The following is a 14,350-nucleotide window of genomic DNA, read 5'->3' on the forward strand; positions in this document are numbered from 1 at the left end:
TAGATCAAGCACATGAGGTTTATTATATTATATAGTCATTCCATTTTTCTCGGATTTTATACAGATCAAATGATCACATAGAGGAGTCTAATTAACCTTTTATATATAATATATTTAATTATATGAAAGATTTTCTGACTGCATCTTCTCCTCTGTAATGTATCTGTGTTGCAGTTTTTAAGGATGCCTCCCTTCAGTCTGACCGTATATAGAAATTCTCTTTTTTTATATATTGCCATATTTCCATTATATTCATGCCTTACTGCATTGCACATGTGCCAGATGACGATACTCTTCCTGGCAGTGGAGTGGTTTCTCTTTCTGGACCTAGTCTTTGTGGACATCCTCACTCCTCACGATCTTGTAGATCACCCAGTAGAAAATATTAAAAATCAGGAAGACAAGGGGAAAAGCCACTCGCGATACTGTGTCAATCTTTTTTGCTCGGTGGATGAAAAGTTTCCTCATCTCGTCCGATGATTTGGCCGGAGGTGAAGATGACTTTGATGTATTGTTATTGCCTTTAATGGCAACTCCATCCTTAGCTTGGAGGCATGCAGGTCCCATCCCATATGCAGTGAAGCTGAAACGGCCTTCTACCACCTCATCCTCCTGGAACAGACGAGAAGAATTTAGCTCACACACTGGAATAGTCTTAGAGCGAAAGCCTGTCAGCCATGCGACCTTTCACCATAAGAGAAGTTTCAACAGACCAGCAGTTAACTGAACGGCACTTCATGTCGGAGAAAGTAGCAAATTCATGTACAATAACCAGCTTACTGCAGTGCGAAATGACTGCATTATTGACATTGATTCAATGCCTTTCTGATCCAGAGAAACTGCTGTAATCTCTGTTTCTTCAGGCTGTGAGCCTGACCCGACGTTGACTGAATACTTTACAAAAACCGACTCCAATCCAGACTGGTTCCAGACTGGTGAACTTAAATAATTGCTTTAAAAAGTGTAATTAAGATAACCTGTCAATGTGCAGACAGAGATTAAGAGCACAGTGCTGAAAACATCGGTTTCACTGATCTGTAACCACTAGCAGATATATGAAAGCAATTTTAGATAACTCCCATGAATTGTCATGAGTCTAGCTCCCTCCTGACCATTTCTAGCTGGTTTCCTCCTTTTTTAATTCTAAGAAACTTTACTGCCTCTTTTTGTAGTCCCCTCACCATCAATGTGTCCTTATCTGGTTAGTATATCATAGTAGCTCCTAGAGGGCGATCAGCCCTCAACCAGTTATAACTCTCGTCAACTTGTTCAAAGCCTTCATCCTTTATCCAACTAGAACTCATACCAGCTCCTTTTTAATCTTCAACCCTCCTTCTTCTAGGAGAATGTATGGCAATTCTTCCATAACCTCTCAGTCTTTATCTATCGCTGCCTTGCTATATTATCACTTGTTTTACCTGGATGCAGAGGTGCTCAATCATTCCTTTAAAAGCGATGCTGAGGGATGACAATATTTAGTAGAACGTTTTCCCTTTAAACTGAGTGACAGTTTAAATGTTGCAAGGTTTTTTTTTCTATCAGAGATTCTGGCAGACTCTGGTAGTTGTAACCATTGATTACTTGGTGTTTCTCACCAGTTGCTTTTCTCTGACTTGTAGTCCTTTTTCCCCACCCAAACTCTACCAGAGTCATTTCACCCTGATCCCCAATATTTACTCCGTACAAAGCCTGCCAGATTTCACATTACTCTGATATTTTGTCCTTGTGGGGATGTGCTTAACCTTTATTTAATTGGGATTCAATGTCATAAACTGGTTTCCGAGCACTTCAAGGTATAGACTAATGTTTTAGCATTATGCAATCCTCTGATTCCATGCTTAAATGGTGTATAATTTTTCTCTTTAATCCTCTTCTTTGCTCCCATGTCCTTGTCTGCTCTTTCAACCATTTATATATATATTGGTAGATGAACAATGAGCTGTCCTGGTGTCGGTGCCTGATTTATGCCAGCTGTTACCTCTATGATGTGCATTTATAAATAGCTGCAATGCAGGCAGCTCATTTCCAGAAGACATTCATTCAGGTCCTAATTTTGATTCATAACTTCATTTTGATTGAAATCAGAACTAATCCTGTCTGTAATGCATGCCCTATATGACTGCTATGCATGTCAGACCTGGATATACTATCAAAGGAACACTGAGAATAAGCAGCATGAGTACCAAGCACCAGAAGGACAAATACCAGGCACATCGAGAGGGCAAATGAGGCAAAAGCAGTGGGAATACCGAGCGCAGTGAAATACCAGGCACTAGCACAGTAATACAGGGCAACACCAAAAGGAATCCCAGGCAGAATCAAATACTGGGGACGAGCAGAGGGAATAGCTGGCAGAGGCAGCAGGAATACCAGGCCCAATGCAATAGTGGGCTTCAGCAGAGGGAATAGTGGGCACAAGTAATGGAAATCGCAGCCACAAACAATAGGAATCCAGGTGCAAAGAAATGTTGGGCAACAGAAGTAACGATGCTAGGTATGAAGTCATACTGGCCACAAGGAGTGAAAATACTGGACACAAGTAGCCGAAATACTAGGCACAAATCCAGGCTTAATGAAATACTAGACAGATGTAGCAGAAGTACAGAAACCGTGAAATATTGGCCACAAGCAGCAAAATTATTGACCACAAGCAGTGGAAAGATCAAGCACAAACAAAAGAAATGCTGAGCATAAGCAATGGGAATACTGTCCACAAGCAGCAGGAATACTGTGCACAAGCAACAGCAGGAATACTGTGCACAAGCAGCAGGAATACTGTGCACAAACAACAGCAGGAATACTGTTCAGAAACAGCAGGAATACTGTGCACAAGCAGCAGGAATATTGTGCACAAGCAACAGCAGGAATACTGTGCACAAGCAGCAGGAATACTGTGCACAAGCAACAGCAGGAATACTGTTCAGAAACAGCAGGAATACTATCCACAAGCAGCAGGAATACTATGCACAAACAGCAGGAATACTGGGCGGAAGCAGCGGGAATACTGGGCGGAAGCAGCGGGAATAGTCCTGGTTCTAATGCCCCCGGAGAGAAAAGGGTGTGTTCAAGTCAGAGAGGATTCACATCCTGCAGTATTTTCAGCTCAAATGAAGTCACCATAAGTATACTGGGCAAAAACAGCAGATAGATTGAGCGGAGCAGTGTAAATACTGTGTCTAAGCAGTGGAAATACTTTGCACACGCGGTATAAATACTGGCACAGAATTTGCGGTGGGTATGACGGCGTATGCTCAGACCACCTTTAAAATGGACCACACATTTGGGATTTCCGCATGCACTTGCGCTATATTCTGAACTTATGATCTGTTAAGTTCTGGCTTGACAGATGATCCGCTCCGATGGGGAAATACTGATTGTTGGCGCAGAGTTGGGCGAATTGCCTACCAACTGCCCAGCAATAACATCCAAAATTTTACGGCTGATGCAAACAGGCACAGGGCCTGTTTGTATCAGTGTAAGGGGATACCTCAAAAGATCGAACTCATTGTTCGACATATTTTATCATTTTCATTTTGCATGGTTTGATTATCTAGAAGGGAAATTATATTTCAGTCGTTTGCAGTTTTTCCCCCATTGCATTCCATAAAATATCCGAGATTTTGTATGGAAGTCTGTGGCTAATGCAAACGGACCATTATTAAATAAGAGGCGGTCAGAGTCATACATTCTGAATATATTCTCGGCATTGAACTGTTTAATTTTCTGTGATCCGAGTGTACCGTTTGATGTGTTTGAATTGATCCATAGATCGCCATCCCCATTCATAACTCAACTTCGTTAATTAAACATACATAAAGTATATAGGTTACAAAAAATGCATTCTATAGATGTTTATGCACATTTAAATCCCGGAAGGCTTCAATAATGAGGGTTTAAATGAATATGTTTAATTAACGAAGTTAAGTTATGAATGGGATAATAATCCAAGATGATGTGGGCCTGGTGCTCCAATGATCCCAGGTATGCTTCTGCACACGCTGTGCCCCTGGGATCCATCCAAGAGCAAGTTCACAAAATATGCCTCACTGTGTACAAGCAGCGGAAATACTTTGCACACATGGTATAAATACTGTGTACAAGCAGCAGAAAGCGTTTTCACACACGGTATAAATACTGTGTACAAATGGCAGAAATACTTTGCACACACGGTTTAAATACTGTGTACAAATGGCAGAAATACTTTGACACACGGTATAAATACTGTATACAAGCAGCAGAAATACTTTGCACACATAATATAAATATTGTGTACAAGCAGCGAAAATATTGAGTAGAAACAGTATTGTGTACAAGCAGCGGAAATAATCATCTATCATATCTATTATTGCTTTCTGTACCTACATGTTAACTATTTTATTTTTCTTATTTCCCATTTTATTCTACTACCTTCTGAAGAATATCACTCACATATTGTTAAAGCTAGCCAGAAATTGCAAGACTTGATTCCAGCCTAAGATGAATGCTCTGATCTGTAAGTCCAAGTTGGTGTTAATATGGGACAAACTAGTTACAGAATAAAATCTCCAGCTTTAATGATATTATTTTGTATGAATTTATAAGGATGTAAGAATTAGGAGCAAGATTAGGCCATTCGGCCCTTCGAGCCTGCTCCACCATTCATTGAGATCATGGCTGATCCTCTACCTCAACTCCACTATCCTGCACTTATCCCCATATCCCTTGATTTGCTTAGTATCCAAAAATCTATCAATCTCTGCCTTCAATGACTGAGCATCCACAGCCCTCTGGGGTAGAGAATTCCAAAGATTCACAATCATTTGAGTGGAAAAATGTCTCCTCATCTCAGACCTAAATGGCCGACCCCTTATTCTGAGATTGTGACCTCGAGTTCTAGGCTCCCTAGCCAGGGGAAACATCCTCCCAGCATCTACCCGCCAAACCCCTTAAGAATTTTATACATTTCAATGAGTTCACCTCTCAGTCTTTTAAATGTTAGAGAATAGAGGCCTAGTCTACTCAATTTCTCCTCATAGAACAATCCCCTCAGCCCATGAATCAGTCAAATGAAACTTTGTTGCACTCTCTCTAAGGCAAGTATATCCTTCCTTGGGTAAGGAGACTAAAACTGTACACAGTACTCCAGGTGTCGTATCACAAGGCCTTATTGTAATTGCAGCAAGACTACTTTATATTTATACTCCAATCTCTTTGTAATAAAGGCTAACATGCCATTTGCTTTCCTTATTGATTTCTGTACCTACATGTTAATTATAAAGGACACCCAGGTCCCTCTGAATACTAACATTTCCCAGTCTCTTACCTTTTCAAAAATATTCTGCTTTTTTATTTTTCCTACCAAAATGGGTAACTTCACATTTCTGAATTCATCGAAGAGAATGTTGGGGTAGAGAAGCAGAATCTTTACATTGTACTTAACCGTGGGGCATGAACTGCAGATTTGCAGATGATACTATGATCTGTGCGAGTGTTAGGACTGTAGACAATGCTCTTTTGCTTCAGGGGACTCTTGTGTGCTGGGAGATTGGGCTCATGAACTGTAAATGATGTATAACTTGGATAAGTGCAGTATCATGCATGTGGACAGGGTGAATGCTCAACATTCATAAACCCTTTAGGGAAAAGCATTAAAGAAGGTGGAGAAAGAAAGAGATCTGGGCATTCTAGTGTATATATCTCTAAAGGTACATGAGCGATAGCTGGAGCAAATAGGGCGTTGGGGGACATTCATAGGACAGTTAAGTATAAGAGGAGGCACACTATTTTGTCCTTGTACAAGGCTCGGTCAGGCCTCACTTCGAATAATGTGTCCAGTTTTGGTCTCCTCACTTGGTGGGTGATATTGAGGCTTTGGAAAGGGTGTAGAGGAGGGTCAGTAGTCTAATTTCCAGTATAAAGCATCTTAGTTATCAAGATAAGCTAAAAGAGTTGGGACTCTACACTTTAGCGAAAGATAGGGGTGATCTGATTAATGTTTATAAGATAATGAAGGGAATAGATTGTGTTCCAGTTGACAGTTTGTTCCAAGTAAATAGGTTAGGGAGGACCAGAGGTCATAAATGTAATTTGTGTAAAGCCAGACCTAGGTTAGCTGTCAGGAGGTGGTTCTTTTCCCGGAGAATAGTTGACCTGTGGAAGAGGTATCATCCTCTTGCGGTAGATGCTGATTTGCTGAATTTCTTCAAGCGAGAGCTGGACCTGTTTCTGATTGGGGTGGACACCACCTCTTACAGAAGGTATGTACTTCAAGGAATTAGGGCCAGGGTGCCTCCTGGACTAGTTTTGATCAGCTAGATGGGTCGAAGAGGAAAATTTTATTCCCACCAAATTGGCTTGGGATGTTACCTGTTTTTTCACCTCTGCCTTGAGATCACATGGTTTTGGGTAGGATAGCGTGATACAGAAAGTATCACAATTGTGTGGGACAGGCTGGATGTACCAGAGGGTCGTTACCTGTCTGTCATTGTTCGTATGTTTGTTGGTTTGAAGCTGACCTCTCATTTGGGTCTGTTGTAGACTAATTAGAAACATAGAAATTTACAGCGCAGAAGGAGGCCATTTCGAGCCATCGTGTCCACACCGGCCGACAAAGAGCTACACGGCCCTTGGTCAGCAGCGCTAAAGGCTACATATAAACCAATGAACAATGACGGAAAGGCAAAGAGCACCCAGTCCACCTCACAAAACTGCGACACCCCTTATACTAAAACACTCTACACTCCACCCCACCGGAGCCATGTGATGTCCTGCGAGAGGCAAAAACCAGATTAAAAACCCAGGCCAATTTATGGAGGAAAAAATCTGGGAAAGTTCCTCTCTGACCCATCCAGGCAATCGAAACTAGTCCAGGAGATCACCCTGGCCATATTCGATTCCCTGCAGTACTTACCATTATATCTGCGCCGTCCAACAAAAGGTCATCCAGTCTAATCCCAATTACCATCTCTAGGTCCATAACCCTGCAGGTTACTGCACTTTAAGTGCCCATCCAACCATCTCTTTAAAGTGGTGAGAGTTTCTGCATCCACCACTCTTCCAGGCAGCGAGTTCCAGATCCCCACAATCCTCTGCTTAAAGAAGCACCCCCCCCCCCTCAAATCCCCTCTAAACCTTCCACCAAACCACCTTAAAACTATACCCCTTCATAATAGACCTCTTTACCAATGAAAATAGGCCCTTACTATCCACTATGTCCAGGTCCCTCAATATTTTGTACACTTCAGTGAGGCCTCCTCCCAACTCCTCTGTTCCAATGAGAACAAACTCAGCCTATCCAATCTGTCCTCATAACTAAGATTCTCCATTCTAGGCAGCATCCTAGTAAATCTCCCCTGCACCCTCTCTAGTGCAATCACGCCCTTCCTATAATACGGCAACCAGAACTGCACGCAGTACTCCAGCTGTGGCCCAGCAAAAGTATTATACAATTTAAGCATAACCTCCCTGCTCTTATATTCCATGCCTCGGCCAATAAAGGCAAGCATTTCGTATGCCTTCTTAACCACCTTATCCACCTGGCCTGCTACTTTCAGGGATCTGTGGACAAGCACTCCAAGGTCCCTTTGTTCATCTACACTATTAAGTAGCCTACCGCTTGATGTGTATATCCTTTCCTTATTAGCCCTCCCAAAGTGCATCACCTCACACTTCTCTAAATTAAATTCCATTTGCCACTGCTCTGCCCATCCTGACCAGCAGATTGATATCCTCCTGCAGCCCATGAATTTCCTCTTCATTATCACCACTTTTAGTGTTGTTTGCAAACTTCTTAATCATACTCCCTATATTCAAATCTAAATCATTGATATATACCACAAAAAGCAAAGGGCATAGTACTGAGCCCTGCGTAACCCCACTGGAAACATCCTTCCAGTCACAAAAATATCCATTAATCATTACCCTTTGCTTCCAACATTGTTGCTTCCGTTTTATGGACCTAATATGAGTGCAACGATAACCAATTTAGGAGGGCATTTGCATGGGCATTCAGGTCACTGCTAAATTGGTCAGGGCTTATTTTAACATGAGCTTTACAGATCCCCCCAGAATGTTTCATTGTAGGATTATTATACCCTCATCTGCATTCAGTTGGTATCTGACCAACATAAGGCTATGCAAGGTAATGCTTTTCTAGGAAGCACTCACAATGAGGGAATCCAATACAAAATGGAAGATTGGTTCTTGGGTAACTAGCTCTAAACTTGGTAGCAATCTGTAGAGTCCAAATTCTGTAGAATTCCCAGATCCCACAATGACCTATAATAAGACACATTCCGGGGGCAGAAATATAATGGAGCAAACCTTTTGCTTGGTAAAACAATGTTTCCACTGTTTGGACCACTCTAGTGGTGCCTTTCAGTTTGACTTGGAGTGAGTTTGCAGAATAATTTTAATATGTTGCAAGCTCCACAATATTGTCATTGAAAGTCATTCAAATGCTTGCTGAAGAGGAAGATTAGGGTGAATGTGAACCCCAGTGACACTCCAGACAGTTCCCAAAGTAGCACAGAATGATGGGCATTCATCAATAATGTTTTCCTTGAGGCCTGCATACAGATTGACAGAAGGCAGACCATATCAATACATTTCATCTAAAGTTGCTTAGCTATTATTTGTGGTTTACTTTTTTGCATTAGACTAGTGTTTTCTTTTCAATCTTTACAGTGTTGATCATTTGTTTTTAATAAGTTAAGAGTGTCTTCTTGCATTATGTCTCAGGTGATATGCTGTTGTTTTGTCCCCTTATGTACACTAGTCTGTCCTCTTCCTACTTCGTATTACCCCAAAATGATACATTATTGAAAAGCATAGCTGTAGGAGTTTTCTCGGAGGTTGTTTCAGGAGCTACTTGTGATTCCGTCAGTTGCTTACCTCCATGTGTTGTTGACCCACCTGGTTCTGTCGGTGGGCTTGCAGTAGTTTGACCTGTTGCAGCTTTGGGGGGTCTCTATGTTTTGGTTGCTCCTCCTGTCACTTGCTCAAATACACTTGCTTCTGAAGGACTGGTGACTTGGCAGCCATCATCCTGTTCCTATATATCGACTTGTATGAAGTTATTGAAGCCCAAGTCCTGACTGTAATCACTGATTTCTGGGAGAAGAGACCATTGCACTGCTATAAGGTCTATGAATCCCTCCCTTTCTAGCGCGAGGAGCTCATGGACTTCGTTGTCTCTAAGATCAGATGCCTTCCGATCAGATGCCTCCACCACTTCCCTACCTTCCCCTAGCCCACCGGGCCAAACTTCCTCTAAGGTTCCCCCCTGCCCTAGCCTTGAACTCGCATCTTTCTCCAGTTTCTCTCCGATCTCCCCTCTTGACCTCTCCGTGCTCATCTTGTCCATGAGACCCACTTCCTGCTCCCTCGGCTCTATTCCCACCAAACTGCTGACCACTCAACTTCCTTTTCTGACTCCCATGTTAGCTGATATTGTTAACGGTTCTCTCTCCTCAGGTACTGTTCCCCTCTCCTTCAAATCTGCCATCATCACCCCTCTCCTCAAATAAACAACCTTTAACCCTCTGTCCTTGCAAATTACTGCCCCATCTCCAACCTCACTTTCCTCTCAAGTCCTTGAACATGTTGTTGTCTCCCAAATCCTTGCCCATCTTTCCGGAACTCTATGTTTGAATCCCTCCAATCAGGTTTCCACCCCTGCCCCAGTACCGAAACGGCTCTCATCAAAGTCACAAATGACATCCTTTGGACTGTGATAAAGATAAACTATTCCTCCTCATCGTTCTCAACATATCTACAGCCTTTCACATGGTTGACCACTCCAAGCATCTTCAACGCCTCTGCACCTTCGCCCATCTGGGTGGGATTCACCTGGTTCCATTCTTATCTAGCTAATTGTAGCCAGATAATCACCAGCAATGGCTTCTCTTCCCGCTCCTGCATCATTACATCTGGTATCCCACAATGATCTATCCTTGGCCCCCTCCTATTTCTTATCTACATGCTTCCTCTTGGCAGCATTATCCGAAAACACAGCGTCAGTTTCCATGTGTACACTGATGACATCCAGCTCTACCTCACCATCTCTTCCCTCGAGCCCTCCATGGTCTCTAAACTGTCAGATTGCTTGTCCGACACCCAGTACTGGATGAGCAGAAATTTTCTCCAATTAAATTTTGGGAAGACCGAAGCCACAAACTCTGTTCCCTATCCACTGAGTCCTTCCCTCTCCCTAGCATCTGTCTGAGGCTGTACCACACTGTTTACAACATTGTTGCATGACCCTGGAATGAGCATCTGATCACATATCCGCAGCATAACTAAGACCGCCTATTTGCACCTCCGTAACGTTGTTCATCTCCACCCCTGCCTCAGCTTATCTGCTGTTGAAACCCTCATCCATATCTTTGTTACCTCTAGACTTGATTGTTCCAACGCACTCCTGGTTGGCCTCCCACATTCTGCCCAGTGTAAACTTACAGTCATCCAAAACTTGGCTACCCATGTCCTAACTTGCACCGTTTACCCATCACCCCTGTGCTCGCTGACCTACATTGGCTCCCGGGTATGCAACGCCTCGATTTCAAAATTCTCATCCTTGTTTTTAAATCACTCCATGGCCTTGCCCCTTCCTATTTCTGTAATCTCCTCCAGCCCCACAACCCCCTGAGATATCTGCGCTCCTCTAATTCTGGCCTCTTGGGCATCCTTGATTATAAATCGCCCAACCATTGGAGTCTAGGCCCTAAGCTCTGGAATTCCCTCCCTAAACCTCTCTGCCTCTCTACCTCTGTGTGAAGCACCTTGGGACATTTTACTACTTTAAAAGGAACTATATAAATACAAGATGCCTTTGTTGTTGGTTGTCTTGGGATCATTTCCAAGACCTTCAAAACCAGGCTTTATAACACTGTGGGATTTTGCACTTTAACAGCTCAATTTCATCAATGGGAGCATTCTAGAGTGATACTTCAAGTGTGGTCACATTCTGGATGCTTGAGCTATTCTCTATTTTTGCTGCTCAATGGCAGTCTGCAGAATGTAGAACCCCTGCATCAAGACAGTATCCAACTTGGTGGTGGAATCTAGAAGTCTACCTAGACCAACTTTCATTGCCTGATATGAGGCAGGTGACAAGCTTGCCACTTCATGCTCGTGAAATATACTCAATTTTATTGGTGGTTTTGTGAGGTCAGAATCATAAAGCAACTCAGCTGAGTAACAACTGTGCATTCTTCAACCTGCACCTGTGCATCTTCTGCAACTGTGATCACGTCCTCCCTCTTCAAACCTCCTGAAACACTCTGAAATGTGTGTGTCTGGGCAGGCACATGTTTGAAGTTATTTGGGGGGCACAGAGTGCTGAGGCAACTGTGATGGTCTGCACAACAGCCTTCTTCCTATTGGCTTGGGATCTCTCTGTAAAAAAAAAATGATGGTACAGAATGAGTACATGAGCATTTTATTCATATGGCTCCTTAATAAGAAATGTTACATTTCTTGATAGGTGAAGTTGGCAAAGCAGAAAGAGCATTTCCGTTTCGATACTTTGATCAGCCCATTAGGATAGTTAGCAAACAATCTGGGGTTGGTTCTAATTCCCCCTTTCCACTGAGTGGGAATGGTGAGGAGAAGGGGTTCACATCGGGTGAGCTGACTTAACTGCCCCAAGGTTGTTTAATTGCCTCCCAGTACCATTTTCTCTTTGCCGACTGTCAAGTTGGCCGAGGCTCCGATTACAGGCAGGTGGGGTAAAACTGAACCGTAAAAGTCACAGCCTGATGACAACGCTATTTTAACTGGTACTCACGGGCAGTCCCATGAGGCAGCACAGTGACTAAGGTCACTTCCAGTTTTGGTTCTTCAGGCAGATTTCTTAGGTGGCCAGGAGGATCAGGAATTGCTCCTCAGGTCCCTTGAAGCAATCTTTTTGGCTTTCCATTGTCCCTGCCTTTCCTCTTCCTACCCTTCGGGCATATCTTTTGGAAACCCCACAGCACTCACCTCATGCCATGGAATATTCCATTGGGTCTCTGATGATGTCCGATTCCTGCCCCATTTCCCATTCCCACCCACCGGCATAGACGTTATTCCTGTTGGCTTTGGGCGGGAGACAGCTGTGAAATATTAAAACGAGGACTGGCTCTTAAAATCAACTGTGCCTTGCTTTCTTTGTGACTTCCAGGTGCACCGTCCATTTTGGCCCCACCACGCCCTGAGTAACAATCAATCCCTCTATTTTTAGCCGCTAGTAAGCATCTCTTTTGCAGCCTATTGTAATACTTCTGAAATACTAATGTAGCTCTCTTTTGTCATCTAGTTCCAACAAGTTACCAGGTAGATTAGGTTAACAATACCCTTTAGTAAAAGCAGACAGCAAACAGGGCTAACAGCTGTAACCTCCTTAGATAACCATTTCTAGCAATCTAAGGTTGAATACAGTCTTATTCATACGTATCACTGTGATATAATTCACTTCGATCCACAATGCTTACCTTGGCACTTATCTTCCAATTGGACACTTTCATCCGCACATCCTTCCAAGTGCAGCACGTAATGCAAATTGTTTACCTCCCAGGTGATTGCCTCCTGTGCTTGCTGGTCCTCTGTTTGGTAGTGGATTGCCCTTCTAACCCAAAGAATGCACTTTGCCACTTCTTCATGTCATTCACATTAATTGGCGGGGCCTCATCGACCTTTTCAAGATCTCCTTGCTCCCTCCATTAGCTTCAGTATGCATCATCCTAAGGTCAGGAATGGGCTGTTTGCTGATGATTGCAGTGTTCAGTTCTATTCATATCTCTTCTGATAATGAAGCAACCCATGCCAGTCTACAATAGGACATCCAGGTTTGGGCTCACAAATGACAGGTAACATTTGCATCGCACTAAGTGCCAGGTAATGATCATCTTGAACAAGAGATAGCCTAGGCACCACCATTGCGAAGTCCCCTACCATCAACATCCTAGGGAATCACCATTGACTAGAAGCTGAACTGGACCTTTTTTTTTTTACTTGTTCATGGGATGTGGGCGTTGCCAGCAAGGCCAGCATTTATTGCCCATTCCTAATTGCACTTGAGAGAAGGTGGTGGTGAGCCACATTTCAGAGGGCAGTAAGAGTCAACCACATTGCTGTGGGTGTGGAGTCACATATAGGCCAGATTGGGTTAGGACAGCAGATTTCCTTCCCTAAAGGACATTAGTGAATCAGATGGGGTTTTATGACAATCTGGTAGTTTCATGGTCAACATTACTGATATGAGCTTTTTATTTCAGATTTATCTAACTAACTGAATTTAAATTCCTCAGCTGCCGCGGTGGAATTTGAACACGTGTCTCCAAATCATTAGTCCAGGCCTCTGAATTACTACTCCAGTAACATAACCACTACACTACCATAACTAAACCTGCCAGGACAACATCATGGTTAAAAGAACAAGATAGAGGCTCACCTTTGGCCTCTCAACGCTGGTGGGAGAGGTGGCCACTGGGCTAGGGGATGATAATGGGGCAGTTGCTAAGGGCCGAGTGGAGGTAGACTGGCCTGCCCTTGGAGAATATGTCAGAGGTTGAGGCAGCGATGGCCTTGAGAGAGAGGCAGAGGGAGGTGAGGAGCAGCCTGAGTTCAGATGTGGAAAGGAGTGGAACATTGTCTCAAGATGGCAGCGTTGTGGTGAAGGACCAGAAATTAAATCAAGGGGTGAGTAATCATAGGTGAGTTAGATTCAAGGTTGTGATGGAACTGGGGAATGAGGGGGTTGTGGGGGGCTGGATGCATGGAAAACGGTGATCAGTTAGGGGCAGAAGGAAGAAAGAGTGACCTAAAGACTTATTTTAAATCAGAAAGAAGAGTCTGAATCGATAGGGAGCACTGAGGTCCAAGGTGAAATATAGCTGGTGTTTGCAAGAAACTTTCTGGGACTTGGACCTAAGTAACTAGGTCTCGGGACACCCTAGCCCAACTTATTGATTCAGCTACTGACTGGGCAAACGCTCTGAGGTATCGGGGAAGCTCTCTTCTTGTCTTTGGTTAACTTCACTCTCATGCTGAAAGAAATTGGCTTCGCTTTTACAGTGGACAAGTGAAAAATGGTTTCCAGTCTGCAACGATTCACCCACTCAGCCAAATCTGGGGGCAAAATCTGGTCCAGATCTGGGGGCCAAGTCAGTCTGACTCCATCCTCCCCTCCCCCACTCCCCCAAATTCAGATAAGACCATGAAGGGAATGTTTGTGAAATAACAGACGCAGCAACATTATTGTTAGCGATATCACAAAGAAACTGACTGTACAGAAACTATTTCCAAAAGTTCTGATGAAGAGGAACATCCTGACAGAAGATGAAATCTATCACGTTTTCCCCAGAATACCAATGTTCTCGTCACCTCACAG

At 43.4% G+C, this 14,350-nt stretch overlaps 1 protein-coding gene across 1 annotated transcript in view; it reads right to left on the minus strand.

Annotated features, from left to right (window-relative positions):
* Nucleotides 1–327: 327 nt before the first annotated feature.
* Nucleotides 328–14,350, minus strand: part of glra1 (glycine receptor, alpha 1) — a 114,964-nt gene continuing 100,941 nt past the window's right edge. Inside the window, exon 9 of the mRNA XM_070877193.1 lies at nucleotides 328–612. Coding sequence (XP_070733294.1) covers nucleotides 328–612 — 285 coding nt within the window. The remainder of the gene's footprint in view (nucleotides 613–14,350) is intronic.

The sequence above is a fragment of the Pristiophorus japonicus genome, chromosome 4, assembly GCF_044704955.1.
Source record: "Pristiophorus japonicus isolate sPriJap1 chromosome 4, sPriJap1.hap1, whole genome shotgun sequence".
NCBI classification, from domain to species: Eukaryota; Metazoa; Chordata; class Chondrichthyes; family Pristiophoridae; genus Pristiophorus; species Pristiophorus japonicus.